General features: G+C 35.4%; 1 protein-coding gene across 2 annotated transcripts; it reads left to right on the forward strand.

The window, feature by feature from the left end:
• The first annotated feature begins 1,690 nt into the window (after positions 1-1,690).
• LOC146467098 (CD209 antigen-like protein C) lies at positions 1,691-22,757 on the forward strand. 2 transcript variants are annotated; one of them, XM_085126338.1, is made up of 9 exons: positions 1,691-1,750; positions 7,327-7,394; positions 13,583-13,678; positions 14,863-14,919; positions 15,470-15,499; positions 17,843-17,884; positions 18,035-18,106; positions 18,596-18,634; positions 22,153-22,757. In XM_085126338.1, the coding sequence occupies exons 3-9, from the start codon at positions 13,594-13,596 to the stop codon at positions 22,587-22,589; spliced, it is 762 nt and encodes a 253-aa protein (XP_084982464.1). In that variant the 5' UTR covers positions 1,691-1,750; positions 7,327-7,394; positions 13,583-13,593; the 3' UTR covers positions 22,590-22,757. The 2 variants fall into 2 exon arrangements, with proteins under 2 accessions (XP_084982464.1, XP_084982465.1); XM_085126339.1 differs by lacking the exon at positions 14,863-14,919.
• The last annotated feature ends 583 nt before the right edge of the window (positions 22,758-23,340 follow it).

Raw genomic sequence — 23,340 nt, forward strand, 5'->3', positions numbered from 1 at the left:
ATCTATTTGCGTTTCAATCGGCTAAACAAAAATTTTAACCTTAATAGAAAACGTTCGCAGTGTTTTGTTTAATCGTGTGGTTAAACGGCTTCAAGAGTCTTGCGCCGCTTTCAAATACCAGTATTTGTCAAGTATGTAAATTAATAACCTCAACTGTTGTATGGAAGGAACAAGCAAATGTTACTCGAAAAATGTTCTTTTACATCGGGAAAACACAAAATAGTTTCAAATTATAGTAGACTTTAACTGAATGTTTCCTTAAACAGCTGTAATGAAAAGATTTCCAGCATTCAAATGGCCATTGTGTCATAATGATAATCAATGCTTACTCATGACAAAAGACAACCCAAGGGAACAGGTGGGGCGTGGATTTCATGCATTGTCAATCATCTAAGTTACGATGTGTTTACTTTGTTAATAACCAATCATAAATTTCCAAAGTCATCAGTACCCAAAAGAAGAGTCACCTGTCATCAATTAGTTATATCTCGGTGGTCGCTGAAGGTCGCATTTGTCTTCCACTTTGTATTACAAATTACAAACAGGTAAGCTTGACGGAAATTTTTTCATTAGCAGATTGAGCTGTTTTCCTACCAAAGGGAACAAGTGTGGTCTTACTTCTCAGCAGAACTAGGGTATCAAAGGTAAACTTCTACAACACAATAATGTCTGGCCCAAAAAGGTCTGTCAATGTTTCTAATGGCAAATAAGTCATCCACGACCAATCAGCAATTTGCCGCGAGTCAACGGGAAACCAATAGGGGAGTTGTTAGTCATTATTTCGCTTTAAAAAAAAATTAAAAAACACATTTTGATAATCGGAAACTAATGGTATAACGCTTCACTTCAAACAATCATAAAAAAGGAAGACGTAGCAGAAAATAGCAACATTGCATATCAACATATCTAAATCCAAACAGTCTTGAAAACAATTATGTCCGTTTGATGGCAGCATATGTTAGCATCAGAAGTAGGAATTTGTGGCTTGTTATTTTACTGTATTTCTTCTTAGAAACTAAATCGGCAAAATATATTCTAAGAATAATTTTGTTGGTCATATTCAACGGGCCTCAATAATATTTACGCCTGCGAGCACTAACTCTATTGTAACTAACTCTGTGCTTCACAGGTTTACTCGCTGTATTTATTCTGAACATATTGTTCTATGAGACGTATTAAAACAGCCACTTTTTGCGAAACACTTGATATTATTTTTGCCAAACGTAACTAAATTTCGAGAAGGCAATAGATTATTTTCACAGTTCGTGGATGTCGCTTGGATAATCGCTCCTCCATCAAGCTCGTGCACTCTCGCGTCACGTGCTGATAAGCCTTCAAGAACGTTCTTTACATAACGTATAATTTTCTTACTAATATCATGAATGACAAATACTTCTTAATTTTGGCGCAAAATGTACGTGTAAATTTATAATTTCAAATGTGAAATTATAAAATTACTTCGGAGAAATTTAGCCTTGACATTAGTTTCTGAACAAGTATAAATTAAATTTGGTGCTCTTATCGCTTTGAATATTCGAAGAATATGACGCAAATATTTCTTGTGTTTACTTTGTTCACACCCAATCATAAATCACTAAAAAGTCATTGGCACCAAATAGTAGGGTTACCTGTCAGTAATTAGTCCAACCTTCTCCGTAATCTCTTGCGCCCCGAAGATCATATATTTTTTTGGAAGTTAGAAGGATCAGATTGATACCAAGGACTTTATATCTTAAATTATAAACGGAAGGTAAACTTAAATTTTATCATTAAGCAGATTGAGCTGTTTTCCTACCAAAGCGGGCAACGGTGGTCTTACTTCTGAACAGGATAAGGGTAATAAAGATAAGTACAGCATAAAAATGTTTTGACCATAACATGTTTAGTAAGCCTAAGGTATTTCGACTGTCATAATCACTTGTTAAATGTTGACATACTGTGGTTCAATTCTAGTGTTATTGGGGCTTTGCGCTTGTTTTCTGATAAATGAATTCCGGCTTTAACAACAGAGATTTAAATTTTTTTTGTTTTTTCCATTGTTGTTTTGGCGACCTTGACCAACCTTGACAGGTTAATCCAAATACATAAAATCACATAATTTGAAAATGTAAATACTCGGTAAAATTTATGTTTAGCAATGCTGTTCCGAAAAGCCCGAATCTCCCAACTGTTCATCATTTTATTGGTGGATATCTGTTCGGAATATATCATCGCCTTCGAAATTTGGATGTAGTTTTAAGTTTTAGAATCTACACTTTTCTTCGGCTCAACGTCATCTCGCCCTTTGTATAACATTGGAAAACTAATTACTTTCGTTTTGAGGGAAGGGCAAATATTGTTTAAAATGAGGAGTGAGATCGGCAAACCCGCAACAACTGCCTGTGGATACAAGAAATAATTTTCCGTATTTCTAAAAGTTTCGCGACCAAGCTTTTCAGCTAAACTATCCAAACAGATCTTGCTCTACTAACTTTCGCAAATATGATCTTTAAACAGGCGTTAATGTTGTCTTTAGCCAAAAATATTGATCCCATTCACGGGGTTAATGAACAAATCTCTTAGCTATTGGGCTCCCCTATAAAATAACCGTTTATGGTAACGAATGAAAAGCCTTTGAATTACTCCGGAGAAGTTTAGCCTTAACTTTAGTTTCTGAACAAGTTTAAGGAAATTTTAATACTCTTATCGCTTTGATTATTTTGAGATATATTACCTTGATAACCTTGGTCTTTAATAATTATTAGGCTCCGTCCACGAAAAGTGCTGTCCTGTGCGCTTGTGATGCAAACATTTCTTAGTGGAGAAGACAACAGAAAAGTGAGATGAAAAATTTTTATATTTAGAAATCGTCACTTAGTATTTGAAGTCAGGTTTTGGATTATAATTCTGCTAAAACTTGACATAGTCCAGTAAAATTTCAGCCCATAAAATAAAACATTGTTATACGAGCAAGAATACCACTTGGTCATGTCAGTGGTTAAATAAAGCATACTTAAGGAAAAGATAAATTCGTTACCCAGAAGACTGAAGTGAGGGGAATGGATCGAGGGGAGTCGATTTCACGCATTACCAATGTTCTAATTTGCAAGTTTTGTTGAGTTTACTTTGTTCATAACGAATCATAAATCACCAAAGTTATCGGCATCCAATAGTAGAGTTACCCGTCACTAATAAGCCCACCCTTCTTTGTTATTTCTTGGTCGTACTTGAAGCTCACATTGTCTTTCGTAAGTTAGAAGGATCAGATTGTTACCAGGTACTCGCATCGTAAATTATAAACGAAAGGTAAGCTTAAGACGATTGACGGAATTTTATCGCTTAGCAGTTTAATCTGTTTTACTAGCAAAGTGGGGTACGAAGGTTTTAATCTTCAACAGGACTAGGATATCAAAGGAAACTACGACATATTAATGTTTTGGCCATAACATGTTAATTAAGGGCACGTTATTTCGTTGGTTATGTTGATGTGCTGTAGTTCAATACCTGAGTTACTGGGGTGGTTTTCGCTTGCTTGCTTGCTCAAATGAATTCCCTTTTGACCGAGATTAATTCTACTTCGTCTATTTTTTTTTTAAATTTGATTTGCCGACATTGATTAACCTTAACATTTTCACTCTAAATATATAAATTCACATAAACTTACTTACGTTCAGCAATGCTGTTGCAAAAAGCCCGAATCACCCAACTGTTCATCATTTTATTGGTGGATATCTGTTCGGAATGCTTCATTGCCTTAGAAATTCAGATGTAGTCTTGAGTTTTAGAATCTACAGTTTTCATCGGCTCAGCGTCATCTCGACATTTCATAATACTGGAAAACTAATTATTTTCGTTTTGACGGAGGAGCAAATATCGTTAAAAATGCGGAGTAAGATCAGTAAACCAACAACTGCCTCTGAATTCCTGAAAAAAGCTTCCGTATTTCTAAAAAAAAATTCGCGATTTAGCTGTTCAGTTAAACTATCCAAACAGATCATGCCGTACGAGCTTATGCAAATATGGTCTTTAAAAGGCGTTAATGTTGTCATTAGCCAAAAAAAAAAAAAAATGTTTAACCCATTCATGGGGTTACCAAAATCTCTTAGTTATCGGGCTCCGCTATAAATTAGCGTTTATTGTAAGGAATAAAAAGCCTTTGAATTACCACGGAGAAATTTAGCCTTGATATTAGTTTCTGAACAAGTATAAAGAAAATTTTGGTGCTCTTATCGCTTTGACTATTTGAAGATATATTACCTTGATAACCTTTGTCTTTAAATTAGGCTTTCGTCACGGAAAGTGCTATTTTGCGCGCGTTAGGCAACTCTTTCTTAGTTAAGAAGACAACAGAAGATCGAGATGCAAAAATTTGACATTTAGAAATCGTCTAAAGATATATAAATTCAGATTTTGGATCATAATTCTGCTAAAACTTGATCATTATAGTCCAATAAAATTTCCATCCATAATTATAAAAAACGTTGTCATAGGAGCTAGAGTACGAGTTAGTCATGTCAGTGGAATAAAGGAATACTTAAGAAAAAAAGAAATTCGTTACTCAGAAGACTGAAGTGAGGGGAATGATTCGAGGGGCTTAGATTTCATGCATAATCCATCTTCTTATTTGCACGTTATCTTGCGTTTACTTTGTTCATCTAACCCAATCATAAATCACTAAAAAGTCATCGGCTCCCAATGGTAGAATTACCTGTCAGTAATTAGATGAACCTTCTTCGTTTTTTCTTGATCCCCGAAGATCATATTGTCTTTAGGAAGTTGGAAGGATCACATTGATACCAGATATTTGCATCGTAAGTTATAAACGGAAATTTTATCATTAAGCAGATTGAGCTGTTTACATAACAAAGTGGGATACTGTGGTTTTAATCTTCAACAGGACTAGGATATCAAAGGAAACTACGGCATAATAATGTTTTGGTTATCACATGTTTATTAAGGACACGTTATTTCTACTGTCATAATCATCGATTATGTTGATATGGTGTGGTTCAATGTCTGAGTTATTTAGGCCTTCAGCTTGGTTGCCGGAAATGAATTCCCTTGTAGCCGAGATTAATTCTTCGTCTTCCTTTTTTTAAATTTTGTTTTGCCGACAGTGATTAAGCTTAACATTTTTACTCTAAATACATAAAACCACTTTCTTTCTGTTGCGAAAAGTCGGAACCACCTCACTGTTTATCATTTCATTGGTGGATATCTGTTCGGAATGTTTCATTGCCTTAGAAATTTGGGTGTAGTTTTTAGTTTTAGAATCTGCAGTTTTCTTCCGATCAACGCCATGTGGACATTTCATAACACTGGAAAACTAATTGCTTTCGTTTTGACGGAGGGGCAAATATGGTTAAAAATGAGGAGTTGAAGGTCGGCAAACCAACAACTGCCTGTGAATTAGAGAATTAAGTTTCCGTTTTCTAACAATTTTCGCGACTTAGGTTTTTAGTTAAACTATCCAAACAGATCATGCTGTACTAGCTAATGCCAATATGGTCTTTAAAGACGTTAATATTTCCTCGCCGAAGGCGCGATCGGAGCTCTGCCATAAATTAGCGTTTATTGTAAGGAATAAAAAGCCTTTGAATTAACACGAAGGAGTTTGGCCTTTGGTGCACTTCTCGCTTTGAATGGTTGAAGATATATTACGTTGATAACCTTTGTCCTTAATTAGGCTCCCTTCACCTATTTTTCGCGACTTAGCTTTTCAGTTAAACTATCCAAACAGGTCATGCTGTACTAGCTTATGCAAATATAGTCTTTAAAAGGCGTTAATGTTGTAGCTAGCCGAAAAAAAAAAATCCGAAATGCAGCCCCCATTCACGCTGAAAGTACTAATTTGTCCTTTCCTTCGATACAGGCCTTGAAATTTATTTCTCTATCTATTTAAATTTCTTTTGGTCTTCGCTTCTATCTTAATCGGGTATGGTCATATTATTCAGTACTCTAGAATGATAATTGGGCTAGACATTTTCGTCTTCCATAAGTTTTCGGCTACATTTTTTTAATTCAAGGGCTTTTGCACAGAGTGAAGCTTAGTTCAAACCAAGAGAAAATCTCCCAACGAGGTTAAGCATTTGAACATTTTGCCAAGTTAAAAAATGAAAGAGACGTTTACGAACAGCTTACCGTCAAAAACGTTTACAGAGTATAAAGTTAATATTTTGGTGTTTCCTAGTACTGCTTTATCGCCCAGCAGTTTTTTTTTCTACTTCTTGTCACAAAAGCGAACAGTTCCCCCATTTAAACATCTATTTTAATTGCAAACTTGATGCCTTGAACTTTTCGGAATAGGGAGTTCTCGAGGTCTTAGCTGGGCGTATTCAGTCACATGACGCGTTTAAACCAATTGCGTGCTAGAGATAAAATTGATGGATTATAACATTGTTTATCAAAATAACGTCAAGCCTCGTGAACTCCACATTTCCAATTTAGTTTCGTTATTGGATCTTTTGGTCAAATAAAGTTCATTATTCCGTTTAATAAAGCGTTTGTTGATTCCGTGTGGATTAACTGAGTGCCGATTAGGAAGAAAAATTGTTGTTGGAAACGTTTTGCAGGTTACTCTATTTATTTACGATGATGTAGGAAAATGTAGACTGCAGTTTGTTGGTAAGAATTATCGGGTACTTTTTAGTGTCGAGCGACCGGTTTGCATGCATCTTTGTCATTTCTTTCAACGTCTCGAATATGTTCACGAAATCGGTCACTTTGTCTCCTTCTTGTCCCACCGATGTCATAACCTCTCGCATAAAAATCTTCTTACGCAACAAAAAGTGTTAGCGGGAGTGCATGTAAAACAATAATTGAGTTTAATAAATCATTTGAGTTCCGCAATCTTGTCGAAGTTATGAATGAATTGGGAATGATCATGAAGAGCGGATTTGCTTCCGAAATGGTTGGAAAGTGAGAAGTGTACAGGTCTCCTAGTCTTTAACCTTGACATAAATTTTTAAATAACTGTAAACAAATTTAGCCAAAAAGCTTTTACGCTTTAGATATCTGAAAGATCTTATCTTGATTACCTTTATCGCTAAGCGTGAATTCACCACCCTGACCTAGGAATTTGTCGGTCAGAGGACTAAACGCACGATGGGAATGAAGCGGGGCGAGTGGATTCCACCCATTGTCAATATTTCAATTTGAAATTTACTTTATTGATAACCAATCATAAATGTCTAAAGTCATCGGCAGTCAATAGCAGAGTGACCCGTTAGCAATTAGCCCAACCTTGTTCGTTATATCTTAGTGGTTAATGAAGACCACTCGGCCCTTCGGAACTTGGAGGATCAGTTTGACTTCAGAAGACAGTAACGATAATTTTTTCATTACCAGTTTGTGTTGTTTTCCTACTAAAGTGAACTACGGTGGTTTTACATCTCAACAAGAATAGGATATCAAAGGTAAGTACAGCACAGTGACGTTTTAGCAATAACATCTAAACCAAGCCGACATTATTTCGAGTAGTTCCCAGATTATTTTGTGTTGTGATGTGCTGTGATCGATTCAATTTCTGAAATCTTCTCGGGCCGTCGAACAATTTTGTTATAGATGTTATACTGCACAACAGTTTTTTAAATAGGCCTGATCACGATTTTCGATGCCATTTTGACGAGTAGGCAAACATGCTTAAAACAACAGTGTTTGTATGGAAATGCGATGTCAAATAATTTTCATAAAACATCGTTTCTGAAAAATTCTTGAATTGGAAACTTTTGGCACTAGGAAAAGGACTTAAAGAAAAAAACTGGAGGGATGTAGCTGTACCAGAAAGCGTCCAGTCGTGTTTTGAACTGTCCATACATATGTCTGTATAGCGAACCAGCCGTGAACTGCTACTAAAAATAGTTCCCGGGAAAAAAATAAAGGGAAATGTATGGAAAGTTCAAAGCACGACTGGGCGAAAACTAAAATTATTTGTGATCGGATTTCCATACAAAAAAACCTGTTATTTCAAGCCTGTTTCCCTACTCGTCAAAAGTGCGTCGAAAACCGTGACAAGACCTATTTTTAAAATATTCGTCAAAAAGCTTACTATCTGACAGGCAGTGTAAATGCTTCAGAAAAGATGTTCAGGGAAGTTTTTGAGCGACAGGCGCATAAATAATTAGTTTAAGTGGGACGAAGGTTTGATTTTTTTTTTTTCATTTTTTTTATCTTTATTTTTATTTTTTATTTAAAAAAAAATAAAATAAAAAAGGACGGAGGTTTGAGAAGAGAGAGGAAAGGATGTTTATTGTCATTATTTTATATTTTGTCGGAGATGTAGCAACCGGATTAGTAAAACAAGGTGGGATCAATACCGGGAAAACGATGTTTTAAACAGGAAACGAAGTCGGGCCCGATAAATGATTCATAAGATGTTAGTTATTGCTACAGATACACCAGATCATTTATCAACATAAAATAAGATATTACTTTTGACGTAACTTTTTTTGGAAGGACGTTAGAACAAATCTGATGTTTACTTGAAATTTTCATTTACTGTCTGTGGCGAGTGAATTCGTCGCTTTGGAATTTTTACTTAGGATATCATTAGAATGTAAATATTCCAAATTGCCAATGCCTGTCCTATAACTTAGGGCCATCCAAGGAGACTATTAAACAAAATAGTTCAAAGGCTGATTCCTGTATTCCGGCTCGTCATTATTATTTGGCCTTTTAAATGACGAATTTTGGTATGCTAATATGATTTGATTATTGCGGAACTTTTTGTTTTAATCTTATTCCCTGATTTCACCAGCTGCTGTTGGCTTTCATAAATGCTAGCTTGCCTATTTTTGTACTTTTAACGACGTTTTGTGATTCTCTGAAAACACAAACGATTAGTTTCACATTTTCGCGAAAGTCTGAGGTGAAAAATGGCTAAAGCAGACGCTAGTTGTTCTTCTGCACAATTTAGTTTTAATTTCTGTGGCGGGTAATGTTTTAGAGAACAGATAATCCTCCATTGGCTGCTTCTGTATCATCAGCTTTCTGTTGCGGATCAACGCGGCCAATAGCGGCGTTAAGGGGTCAGTGTCGGCTACTTGCAGAATTATTTTGAATAGGAAAACAAAAAAAAAACGTATTTGAATCAATGGTATTGTAACATAGTAGTTTAGTTTTGTTATATATAACCTTACTAGTGCACAGAAACTAGTATTGATTATGCTTGGTTGAGGATTGCAAGGATGACAATGGTTTACAACTGGAGAAAATGGTTATTTTGTTCAAGTTCTTCTTTATGTTTTGCAGACAAATCACTAAAACTGATAACAGCTTTTTCTTCCTCGGACAATTTACTAAAATATTTTCCTCTCGGTGCTCTAAGAGCCATTTTATGTTAGAGTAAATGTTTATTGTCAAATGTTTGAGCAGTTTTTACCAAAAATACAATTTCTTTTATTTTTATTAGCCTAAGACACACAATACAATATTTGCTGAACTACGTACTAGACTTATAGTACTTACAAAGTTACAATACTTACAGTGTTCACAATACTTACAATATCTCGTTTACTAAATAAATAAATAAATAAATAAATAAATAAATAAATAAATAAATAAATACATACATACATACATAAATACATAAATAAATAAATGAATAAATAAATAAATAAATAAATAAATAAATATGCATACATATAAATTAATAGCTAAATGTACTAAATGGAAGAAAAAGACGTTGAGGGAAGTTAAAAAACTAAAGAGGACGTCTTTGTAGAAAATATATATATAAAGGGAAAGGAAAGTTATATTAGATTCTCACTTTTCCTTTGTAATTTTAGGTTCGTTAAAAACTGCAAAAAGCTTGGGTGTGACTTAGTCATTTTGCATGCATATAAATATTTCTTCTTGAAAAAAAGCAACAAATCTAGTTGGCGGTGTAGGTTTCGGTGCACAGCAGGAGAGATTATATAATTTTGAAATATGAATTGCTCGTTCGACAAATTTATTTGTGTATTTTCTGATACATTGAACCAGGATAATACTTCTTGAAAGAAGGGGCATTCCACAAAAGTGTGTTCCAATGAAACAGCGTTTTGACACTGAAAGCAGGCATCGTTATTTCTAATTTTAAATCTCTTAAGTTCTTTATTAGTTACTAAGATTCTATGGAAAAGTTTAAAGGTAAATTTTCTTACCTTATTATCAATGGAGATTTTATAGATGTTTTTAAATAATTTACTCCAACGGTGGATTAGATCAAGACCACGCTTATACGAGGACTTCACAGCTGTAGGTTCTGTTGTAACCTATTCCTGAAAAAAAAAAAAAAAAAAAAAAAAAAAAAAACTGGTAGTAGTCTTTGCAACGTATTTTAGTCAGTAGGATTGTTTTATTATCAGAAAGATGAAATATATTGCATTCCTCAAGAATACCTCTGTCAGGTATAACATTCTCCATTGAATTTTTCTTTAAGGCGGCCGAACACAGTTTGCGCGCGCTTGATGGCTTCATTCTTTAATGATGATAGTAAGCGCGCGCTAGGGTTGTGGTAAGCAAAATATGGCGTCAATAAAGTGATCCCTTAATTTTATATCAAATTGATCACGAAGTTAAGTTTTGCGCTTAGAATAATCCAGTGTATCGTTTGTGACCCTTTTTCTTTCATCACCGAACAAAGAAAGTGATTTCACGAAGAGCTAAGCCTTTTTGCACGCTTTTAATCGTTGCTGTGAAAACCCAATTAAAAGCCACGCATGCGCATTTGACCAAAAAATTGTGACTGGTTGTGTTAATAGAAATGAACTGTTTTCTCAGGAACCGCTCGTTAGAATTTCGTGAAATTTAGCAATATAGTAGTTCTCTAAGAGCCTAACTCGCCTGCAAACAAAAATCCAAATCTGACAGAGGGTACCTTCACAAAACATTAAAGTGCAAAACGGATATTTACAGAAGATCCCTCTGTTAAAGTTACATGAAAGCAGTGTCATTATGTCAGTATTTTGTGAGTTTTTCTAGAGACAAAAAATGGAAAAAATCTAACGAGTGCATTTTCTAAAAATTAAGGAAAACTATTGTTTGTAGACGGTCAATAGCTCGCTGCGTTGCCATGGCAACGGGACTTAGCTCAACAACATTTATCAAAATTCATTTCTTTTTAGTTGATCTTGCACCACACCAATTTCGGGCACCCAGAAGAACGTAGTTTCCAAATAACGCTTACTAACACCTGTATACTTTAAAACTGGGTTCGGCCACCTTAAGTGATTGGGGATGGGTGCAATAAGTTGAACATATTGCAAGTAATTTAAGTGTACATTTGAATGCTGCATTATGGAGTATGACAATCTGTCGTGGGTCGTGGGTCGTGGGTGGATGTCGTGGGTCGTGGGTGTGGATAAAAGTCGTGGGTAAAAAAATATTAAATAAATAAAATGAATAAACTAAAATAAATAACTTAAAAAAACCTGGGTAAAAGTCGTGGGTAAAATAATTAAAATAAATAATTTAAAAACCTTCGTAAAGTGTGTGCAACTTCGTTGACAACTGCACCTATCCCCAAGCATCGCGGGCCCAAGTCTATCCCCTCGTAATCGGTTCGGCTTACCCTCCCGTCCCTTTTTGGCCAATTTTGACATTTGATTCATTTTTTATGTAGGCCTCCCCTTCATTTTTTGTTTATGTAACATGCTGTCCCGCCTGGCGTAACAACCTAGCGTGACTCACGACGTTGCGTGACCATTACGACTCTTTTCCGACCACAGACTATTGCTCTTTTCAAGGCGTCCTCCTCGTCTTCTTGCTGATATTTTCGCAGCCACGTGGGACTTTCTTTAAAATCCGTATCCCTGAGCGTTACTGTAAAGACTTGTAGTGGACGCTGATTTATCCATTGGTAAGCGATTTCCGTGAACGGAGCAGTAACAAAATAAAACTATGCCGTAACGTTTGCGGAAAGACTGCTAAGTCACTGACTGGAAATAGCACTAGATCTTCATTTGCAAGATCAGCAGGGACTTTTTTGACACCACCGTGGGGAAGGGGAGGGGCAGTATGCAATTCAGATTTTGTAAAGTATACAAAGAAAACAAAGAAGAATTTTTGACCTGTTTCCTCTGGATGTTAAGCGGGAACATGGAACGGGGTTCTGGGAACGAGTGACATCGACTTCGAAAAAACATGGGCTTTCAATAGGGCAATCAATATTGTGGGTATTTAAGCCGATCAAAATAATCCTAGATCTACGAAGAGCAACGCCCCTTTGGGAGACTGGCATCTGTATCATTCCCTGCTGCGGAAAGGACGGCTGTTAGACACGTGGTTTAGCCATATGGCCTTTGCGCTGTTCGGTTAGGGTTTGTCTTTTTTTTTTTTTTGCTTCACCGACCTATTCCATAGGCAGTTGATGATTTCTTTGATTAACTTTGTTGTTGTTGGTTTTACTAGTGGCATTAAGTTTTAGAAAGTATGGTTTTTGTCGCAGTAATGGTATGTGTAAAAACAATATTATAAATAAAACTGCTGGAAACCAACTGTGTTGAAAATCTGTTCCGGGGGATTTAGCAAAGTAATAACGTTATGATCTAACGTAATGGATTAGTCCCTAACATCAATAAAGCTTTAATATCAACAACGTAGTCACCGATTTCTTTGTCTGTATTAATGCAAGTTTGCTTCTTAATAGAGACTGTAGCTTTAAATTCCCCGTTGGTAGTGGAAGTCTCTATCAAAAGATCGAACACAACTTGTGGCCTTACAAGTTACGCTAGCACGTTCGGCTGTTTTCGGGGTTATGGAGGGGGGGGGGGGGGGGGGGGCGTAGGGTGGTGGTAGAAAGTGCCAAAGAACTTTCCCCTCCCATTTTTGCTTCTTTGGCAAACTTAGCCTGCAAGCAAGCTCTCTTGGGGAGAGAGCTCCCAAAAGAGCTTGCTCGCAGGCTATGGCAAACTGCCTATACGGGGGCAAGCGATTGACACTACCTAAAGAGCTCGTCACGTGTTAAATTTTTTTAAAATTTTTTAAGGTTATTTATTTTAGTTTATTTATTTTATTTTTTTACCCACGACTTTTATCCACACCCACGACCCACGACATCCACCCACGACCCACGACCCACGACAGATAGTCATACTCTGCATTTTGTAATTAGCAGCCAACTGAGTATTAAATTTCAGTTTAAACAATCCTGTATTAGTAACAACTTGTAATAACAAGTGATAAACAACCAATATCAGACCTGGATATCTGCAGATGAATACAAGCAGTTGTAAAAAAAAAACAATAATAGTAATAAAATAACAATAAAATGGGTTACACTTCTCGAAGTCCGAATTTTGTAAACAATTAAAACCAAGCACGAAGAGATGGTTTAGCAAAAGGGAAAATCGTCTTGTTATCAGGAAATGCAACATGGGCAATATAAAGAATAAATAATGAAAAATTATCAGTGAGTGACAATTGAAAAATTATATTTAATTGTTTGCTTGTCTGTAAATTTAAAATCAAGGAAATCTAAGCTCAAAAACATTTTTCAAATGTGGGGGTAAATTGTTTTGGTATCAGGAAGTAAAGAAATAAATAATGAGAAATTATCGGTCGGTCACTGCTGTAAAGTTTTCCTTAACTTTGTGCTTGTCTGTTTGTTTGTTTGTTTGCTAAGGAGAGTCAGGGATGGCATTGAAGACAACGATGTTCTTTCTTCTTCTCATCATGTTGCCAGTGGCGACGGAGGCAAAGAAGCCTGTAAAGTCTCAAAGTACGTAATATAAATATGATGGATATCTACATTCAACACTCGCACTAAGTAATAGCCTTAATCATTAACAAAATAATCCCGATAGTAATGTCTAAATAGCTTGTGAAAAAGAATTTCAGTGGGTTTTGTAAATTTTCGTTTTGATACTTAGTATGTTGCAATAAGAGCTACTAGTGGGTAGCCTAAAACAGAGTGTTAAGTCGATAACTTGAAGGCACTCTTTTCTGTTGAACTGTCCCTGGCAACAAAAGCCTTGTAAAACCAAATTTGTGTTTTTTTTAGTCCTGCGTAAAAACTTGCAGGCTAATTTATTTATTTATTTAAAACTAGAGCAAACTATTTGAAACCTCTGTGCCAGTTATTGGAACCAGATAAAAGTTCACTTTTTCACGAACAATAATAACGTCTTAGTAAAGGAATTCTCCAAGTTAACTACTTGAGCATGCATAGGGAATTGTTTGCAAGAACTAATTGAAGGAAATTTACAGCCTCGGTTATCTTTCAATACACAAAAAGCAGTACTTTGGTTTTAAAACTATTACAAAGAATGTTTTCTTTGAAATACTTTTTTTTTCTGTCTGTACTCCATGGCTGCATTTGAACTGTATTGTTGACTTGTTCGCTATTTTGCATGAGCCTGTTTCAGCTCGAGCGCGCTCCACTCATTACTAAACCTCGCATCATCAGTGTGTGTGAGACCTTTAACCCTAGTGGGACACCTTAAAGGAAAACTCCACTCTTGAAATAAATTAATGTTAAGTTGTTGAAAAAACAATATAATATCAAATTTCGTTGTAAAACATAGAAATAATAATTCCGTGTTGGACAAAACAGAATTTGATTTTCAAAATGGCGGCGCCAGGGAAATTTAAAATAAAAAATAGGCGATAATCATACCTAATTTTTAGCACACTTGAATGTCACTTCTACTTTTTAGATTTAAATTTAGAATTTAGACACAATTTACCATCAATTTGTTGTCGGAGTGGAAGTGCCCTTAAATAATCTTTTAAAAATGCCTTGTAAACTCCAAAATAGCCCTGGCTAAGATCTGCTTTTACGAGATACATATTGTATGTAGTCAAACACTGTGGAAAAATGTTTTTGTAAGTTGTAAGATATACATGTTGTTAAATGTTAAGATAGCTCAATATTACTAATCGATATCGTACAATTTTCCACAGTGCAGAGGAAATTTACCCGTGACGAAACTTGCGACCTTAAACACTGCCTTGCGGAATGTAAGCAGACAAGAAGATGTTAATAATAATAATTAAATAACAGAATAATGAAGAATAAAGACAAAACTAATAACATCGTCTTCTAATAAGAGGTTTTTTTTTTTTACCGAAGTACAACAATATTTAATTCTTTTTGATAAAAGTAACAAAAGAGTGAACTTTACAAGAGGTAAGTCTGGATAGGAGGGGGTGACATAAAAGTAGGTAAGATACAAATAAAAATGGTACTTTAAATGAGGAGTTAAGGTTTTGAAATATGAGACTTGTTGAGACAAGATATAATGAGATGGCATATGAGCCCTGACCCTAACACATAGGATAAGATAAGATAAGATAAGATAAGATAAGATAAGATAAGATAAGATAAGATAAGATAAGATAAGATAAGATAAGATAAGATAAGATAAGATAAGATAAGATAAGATAAGATAAGGTAAGATAAGATAAGATAAGATAAGATAAGATAAGATAAGATAAGATAAGATTTGTAGAGATAGAATAATATAAGAGAATTTATTTCTATATTACTCTCTTGTACCTCTCTCCACAGGCTGTGAAGGCAGTAACTGCAAAGGTGGATGTAAGTGGAAAAACAAATATTATTTACACATAGAGAAAAGGGATGCGGGTGATTAACTGCATTCCAGTTATTTTAAAGGTATTTCGGTAAACGTCGTCAGCATAAATCAAGAACAAACTGACTACACCCCTATCCAGTATTATATACTTACATAAGACACACTATCAAATGCGAAGAAAAACAAAAAGAGGGAAAATTTCTATGCTACATTCATGCCGCAAAACACTATTGTATTGACACAATGCGCATTATCAAAATTAAAAAAATACAGAAAAACAGCGAAGAAAATGAAACAAGCACACAGTTTTACATAATTGCATATTCCAAAATTAATAAATGCTCATTAACACTAACAGTACCAGTAACAGTAACAGTAACACACACACTAAAAGTAACTCCAACACTAAAAATAACAATAGCAGTAACATTGACAGCAACAGACACACTATAAGTAACTCCAAAACTAAAAATAACAATAACAATAACGGTGACAGTAACAAACATACTAAAGGCAACTCTAACACTAAAAAAGCGGTGATGGTAACAGTAACACTCTAAGCAAAGGACGGTAATAGAAAATAGACAACGAGGATATTTGGAATTTACTACTATACAAAGAAGCCTACCATATCAAGCGTTCAGCACCATCGTTGAACAATGGTTTAAAAGCTAGCAGAGAAGTATACCTATTCTCCTGACATTTACGTTTTGTTTTGTTTTTCATGTGCATGTTTTTAATTGCTAATTTACCATCTTTCAGTATTTAAATCATAGCTACTTGTTGTCACCTTATTCTGAAGATGATATAGTATTAAATCGAAATATAACAATAAGTACACCAACGTTTCCTTGCATTTCTTGTCCCTATCATTGACACGATACATTTACTCAGAAACAGTAAAGGCTGGTTTAATCGTACGAAGCAAGGATAAGCATTAGCACTAGCATAAGCACAAGGTTGTTTACACGTGTGATAAGCATAAGTACAAGGTGACATATGCAGGCGGAGTGAATTTAAATTTTGGCGCCAAAATTTTAAATCCAAGATGGCGTAGGTACACGCCACCATCTTGAAAACAGAACACACTTCCGCTGACCACTTGTGAGTACTTTCCTGTGTTCTTGTGCTTAAGCTGGCGTTATCCCGGTTTACACGGGCGACGTAACGGCGCAAACATGAGCGCAAACACAAGAAAAAAAAGGGATTACCTTTTCTTGCTTTTGCGTTTTTGCTTGCGCTTATGCTTATGCTTGCGTCGAACGTGTAGACCAGCCTTCCCAGTAACAGTAGCAGTTAGAGTAATAGTAGTTCTAATATTAACACTAATAGTATCCCTAACACTTATAATAACACTATCACTAATAATAATAGCACCGGTAACAGTAACAGTAAAAAGAAAAGTATCAGTAACACTTAAGGCCCGGCCAAACGGATGTATTATTGTCCAACATTGTTAAATGGAACATGTTACACTTCTTTGGCCACCATGTTGCACGATATTGCATGAGGTAGGATGATGTTCAAGGCAGTTTGATTTTTAACCAACATCGTCTTCAACATCGTTCAATGTTCTTAAGTTCTCAGAGGTGGACAAAAAAATTGCATGTGTTCAACATTATTTAATGCGTACATGCTCACTAAGCTGATTTTGCGCTATCTTTTTTTCTATGGCGATGGTTTATTATAATTTTCTTCGCGCATTGCCGGGTGAGATTTTAAGCTACAGATGGCAAAGGAACAAATTTGAATAAATCAATGTCTCTCAAAGCTCAAATACAAGCGATTTTTTTTTCGAAAGGAAAGAGAAAGGGCAAAGGTGTAAGACCAGGAAAAGCGAGAAGATGTTCCGTTACTGAAGTCGATCGGTCTCGCGCGCTTTTTTTTTCTTTTTTCTCGCGCACTTTTTTTGGTAAACCCGTATAACACGAGGTTGTTTTTCAGGGATTTTGAATGGTAGTTTTAAGTCCGAGAACCTAGAGTACAAATGTTACCTCAAACATGTTGCATCCGTTTACACTAACACTAACACTAACACGAACACGAAATGATCAATAATTCCAACAAAGCTAATGATAGTATTAGTCCTTTTAAGAAGAAATAATTGTATGTGGCCGAATTTGTCTTCTGTATTAACCAATCAGCATTTGGTATCTTTGCCCTCCATATGTCATAATAAAAATAACAGCGATGACGACAATCTCAGTGGTAATAATGTTGAAGTCCCGTATTACAATTTCAATTTAAAAGACTGAAGTAGGCCAGGATTAGTAAAAAGAGAGCAGATAAGAGATAAGTTAAAAGAAAGGAATTCAAAGTTAAGAAGTATATATTTTGATTTGCAGGCTGTAAATTTAAGGAGAACATCAAAGACTGCATGAAATCGTGTAAGTACACAAAAAAATATGGTTAAGAGTTAAAGAAAAAGATAATAAAGTACATACGAAAAAATTTTCGGTTTTATCTATATGTCATTTAAGGGTTTATTAAGACATGGTAATAAAGTCAATAAAGTGTTGCTATTTTAATTTCCACAGTGAAGTCGAAATTTCCCAATTTTTTTGGAAGCAAAGACAGTACTTGCAGTTTTGAAAGCACTGCTATTGAGTGTAAGTAGAGAACAAAATATTCTTAATAGATTAAGAGCGGAGTATTGAGGTTTGGAAAAGAAGTCCAAAGATTGAACATCTCTAAGCCCAAATAGAGAACTAAAAGCAGTTCCACGCAGTTATCATTTTATTTACCACTTAAACTGAGTCGAACATATATTATATAAAATGGAGTGGCTTTCAGTTGACAGTCGTAAAACTAAAGCCAAAAGAGTTGTTGCTTTGATCAATCACAAAAAAATACAAACAGCGAAATGAACAAATCAGAACTAGAAACAAATACATGGGACGATCGTCAAGTGAAGAAAACTCTAGTGGGCAGTGTGGTCTGAGTTCGTCAAACCAATCACTAGGCTTAGTAAGGAAAAGCAAAGCAAATACCTACATCCTAGACCTTCTCTCGATAAAAACATAATACTTAGTGTCTTTTAGCCTTCACAGCAGGTCTAAGATGGAGCAAGAATTTCATTTCGATAATTTTCTCCGCAGGTTGTCCCGCCGGCTCTTGGTTGTATTGCAGCGATATAGGTAAGTAGACAGACAAGTTTTAGTAAGATATATGGAGTGGAATGACAAATTCTGAACCTTAGGTGTGGTCACCTGACTGATGACGTTATGAAACTAACTCTTATGTGAATGATATTTTATGACTAGTGTTATTGTTATTGTTATTATTATTGTTATTGTTATTGTTATTATTATTATTATTATTATTATTATTATTATTATTATTATCATTATTATTATTATTATTATTATTATTATGAAGTTCAGTTTATAATATAGTATTTTTTCCCCAAGGGCCGAGTCCAAACGATGAACCAAGCGCACTAGAGAGTTGTTTTGTATCGGTTTGTTACCTTATAGATATGACCGTCCGCAAAATAGGCCGTTTCCAGCAATGTGGTGTTTTGATGTAGGTTGATGTTTCCTGGAATTTCACTGATGAACTTCTCTGAACTTTTCTTAATTACTCCTAACACACCTATGACCACTGGGATTATTTCTGTCTTCATTTGCCACATTCTTGTGATTTCTATTTATTATTATTATTATTATTATTATTATTATTATTTTAAATAATTATAATATCTTGATAGTTTTCTGGTTAAAAATATCAGTTGGAAAAAAAAATAAGGTCCTTAAAGAAAAACAACTCTTATAAAATGTATATGAGGATAATATCAGTCATTAAGAAAAGAAAACAACGAAAGAAATTTTAGCCGTCACATTGTCGATTCTAATGTCGGTGTCCTGAAGGTCTACATTTCTTCTTCTTCTTCCTTATTTTACGGTAAGTCCCCGTTGTATCCGCTATCCCAATTATACTTGAAATCTTTTGATCAATTGAGTGTCACTGGGAATTCAAATATTTTTTAAGTGTGACGGATACAGAGGGAGAAAAAACTTTTGCAGTTAAGTTGCAAGATACCCTATAAATTAAATTATAATCTAAATAGCCTATTAGTTTGTTGATACTTCAAAGTGTCCTTAAGATTTTTGATGATTCTGGGATTGCTTGATCACTTCAAAAGTATCATACGCTGGCATGAATGTTTCCTAAGGGCTTCTTTATGCTGCAAGGTTTTCCCCAGATTCTTTATAATATTAAACTTTGCCTATTGTTATGGTTGGGATTTTTAAAAAGAATGCGGCTTTTGTTTCTTTTGTTTTATTTTACAATACCCAACTTTTTCGATGGGGCATCGTTAAACAGCATTCGGCCTTTAGTCGCGTTTGAACGTGAAATTGTCGGTGATGACATTTTTTCACTTAACGGGGTCTATTGGGGAAAATATCTCACTATGACAGTGACAGACAGGAGGTATGTAAGTGACTTGCTCTGAGTGCATTGTCATCATCGACCGAGCGCGTATGACAAACCTTGCACTTTCTGTTCGCAAACTCGCTTCGTCGACATTTTAAAAAGAAAAATTTCTTAACAGAATAGCAGTAGACTTTAGTTTATGCAGAAATATTCCAATGATTGCCAAAGAAGCTAAGCTGGAAGCAGTCTCTCATTTTCTTTTCGTCAGCGGAGCATGGGCGCGCGCGAGACAGCAAGCGGCGGAAGCACGAGAAGCGGGGACGCCTAATGGAAAGAAAAATCAGAGATTACCCGCACTCTGATATAGATTTGCTAGCTGATTCGCTAGCTAACGTGAAATGACAAAAAAGGCAAAATGTACAGCAGATCTTCCAAATATCGTAAAGCAATAAAAGACATTTGAAGATAATAACTTAACCACATGTTCGAAGTGATTCAGGACGCCTTTATTTACGTTGTTTCGCTGCACGTAGTCGATGCTTGCCAGTGTTGTACTAATTTCTTGTAAAACGTCTTTAAAAACTGCCGTCTTGACAGTGTGGCATATTTCACCATTCGCTGGCAAGATCATCGGTGTTCAAGAGGAAAGCTGTATTTCGTCGAGTTTTCTAACATCATCATGTTTCAGTTTGCACTGAAAAAGACCATCACAATCGGCTTTTCTTAAGTAAGGTCTCTTGTGTTTGGGCAATGGAGTTGGTATTTTTGAGCTGTTGACCTCCTCTCCTTGTTTGCTTATCTTAAACATCAACTTCCACTGTTTCTCAGCCGACCTGCAAAAGGTTCCTCAGAAGACAGTACGCAATAATTCAGCAATAACATATCTGTAAAACCATCTCTTCCCACAACGCATCAATCTTGTCCCATGCCACACTGTCACTTGATGTGTATTTGGTACAAGCAACATAACATAACATAACATAACATAACATAACATAACATAACATAACATAACATAACATAACATAACATAACATAACATAACATAACATAACATAACATAACATAACATAACATAACATAACATAACATAACAAAACGTAACGTAACGTAACGTAACGTAACGTAACGTAACGTAACGTAACGTAACGTAACATTGCATTTTATTCAGGAGGCTATAACACAAATACAAAAACATCCTGAATAGGGAAATCGTGAGGTTAACCCTATACAAAACAATTTCCCCAACTAAAAACTTGCAAAAAATATTTTAAAATTTCTAGAATTAGATAAAATTCGATGACTACTAATGAGATAGGAAGGAACAAAAAAAACAAAGGAACAAAGGAACAAAGAATTGTCCACAGGACATGCCTGGTCAAGTCACGATCCAAATTTGAAACTTTGAAATTTTGAAACCGAAATGTGATAAACAGACAAGTGGTCTACAAATACATTGTGGATAAACTATCATCTTTTAAACAAAGAACAACTTAATTAGCAACAAGCTTTTTTCCTCCTTGGCATGAATAAGAATAGTTTGAACTTTAAGGGGACAACACGTTCCGAACAGCATGTCAGAGAAGGGTTATCAGGAATGACTCGTCCTTTCTGTCCAGGTGGTTAATAAGAACAAAGTGTTCCTTATTGTGTAAATTGAGTACTTAAATTAAGAATGTTTGTTTTATTTTATCGAAAGAGGACAGATAGAAAAATGCGCATTCTAAGTTTGCACCTATAGCAATTTAAGGATCAAAAGACAAAACAACGCGGAACCTTCGATTAAATTAAGAACTAATTGTTCCTCGTGTGTCGTCACTTAAAAACCAAATTTGAAAATGTCCCTTTCCATAAACTAACCCACCAAGAGTTAGAACCAAAATGCAATTGAAAATGTTGCGCTTAAAGCTAAAAATTAAGCTGTCATTACTTTTGGGAAATGTATATGACTGTGATGACCATGGTGACACAAACCCTGTTATACTTGACAGATAGACTAAAACTAGGAAAATGAACGACCAGTTACAGAAGATAAGAGAATAGAAGAGAAGAGAACAGAAGATAAGATAAGTTAAGATAAGATTAGATAAGTTAAGATGAGATAAAATAAGATAAGATAAGATAAGGTAAGATAAGATAAGATAAGATAAGATAAGATAAGATAAGATAAGATAAGATAAGATAAGATAAGATAAGATAAGATAAGATAAGATAAGATAAGATAAGATAAGATGTGCTGAAAGGCAATAAAATGAAGCTCTTGTATTTTGCTTTACAGTTTGTCCAACCAACTGGAGAGAATTTGACGGAAAGTCATGCTATTACGTTGATGATACTATAACCACGAAATGGAGCGATGCTCGAGCAGTTTGTCAAAACCTGGGAGGAGACCTGGCTGTAATCACCTCAGCCGAAGAAAACGACTTCGTTTACGAACTGGTGATGGAAAAGGAAACGGTCACTGAGACCAAAGCGTGGATTGGGCTGAAGAGAAACACTGATGACTCCAAGTGGTATTGGGTTGATGGCACTCCACTAGAGGGACAGTACGAGAACTGGGGAGAAGGGGAACCTAATAACTACAAGGGAGAAGAGAACTGCGCGCACTTTTTTGGACAGCCAGGAAAGTGGAATGACGCCCCATGCGAAATGACGGGTTATTGGGCTCCCAAGAGCCCCGCCATTCTTTGCGAAAAGTCTCCCAAAGTATCCTAAATCAAACAGCTGTGAGCATTATCCAGAGTTAGTTGTTTAGGACTCTACAAGGAAGATATTAATGTAAGTTAAAGGTTGAGAACGCGACATTTGCTCGTTAGATATAAAACTTAATGCTGTAAGTTGATATCAATGCTCATTCAGCTGAATGAAATAAAAAATGGCGTTGGGGAACTTGTGTCACAAAATTTTTAATCTTAACGCCAGTTGGTTCCGTTGGGTTTGGCTACATTGTCATTTAAGGCGAGTACGTTTGGTCGCCGTAAAGGGGGTGGTGTTTTGTATGTAAACAGTCTTCAAACCACCCCGTACAACTTTAATCTGAAAATTGCAAAAGAATCAAACTATCCTAATCGAATATCAACTACGTTCCGGGATGTGTCCCGAAAGTCTAAATTTGTAACCTCCTGTAAGTGGGCAACTCTCGTGTGCGTGTGTGGACCAAGAAAGCTAAACTCTCTTAAAGCGAATGCCTAAAGTTAGGGTAAACAAGTACCAATCTGTGTTTTGTTTTCTTCACCATAGCTTCTTTGATATTTTTATTTCATTTGTTCTGAGTTGTGACCTTATATAGGTTCCTTCATTCCCAATACTAAAATTGCCATCAAAATAAGCGTCGTTTTTACCAACAAAGTGTTTACAGTCTTTAATCCATTTGCCCAGTATTCTGACCTGAAAACATGCGCACCCAACGAAAACATTTAAGCAAAATGTTTTAAAACTTGTCTCTTGTGCTTGCAGACCATCTTGT

This window comes from Pavona decussata, unplaced genomic scaffold (assembly GCF_977016875.1).
Source record: "Pavona decussata unplaced genomic scaffold, jaPavDecu1.1 SCAFFOLD_138, whole genome shotgun sequence".
Taxonomy (NCBI): Eukaryota; Metazoa; Cnidaria; class Anthozoa; order Scleractinia; family Agariciidae; genus Pavona; species Pavona decussata.

Coding starts and splice junctions, on each gene's coding strand:
- LOC146467098 (XM_085126338.1), top strand. CDS start 13,594: ATGGCATTGAAGACAACGATGTTCTTTCTTCTTCTCATCATGTTGCCA. Junction 14,920..15,469: donor TAAACACTGCCTTGCGGAAT/GTAAGCAGACAA, acceptor CTCTCTCCACAG/GCTGTGAAGGCAGTAACTGC. Junction 15,500..17,842: donor CAGTAACTGCAAAGGTGGAT/GTAAGTGGAAAA, acceptor TTTGATTTGCAG/GCTGTAAATTTAAGGAGAAC.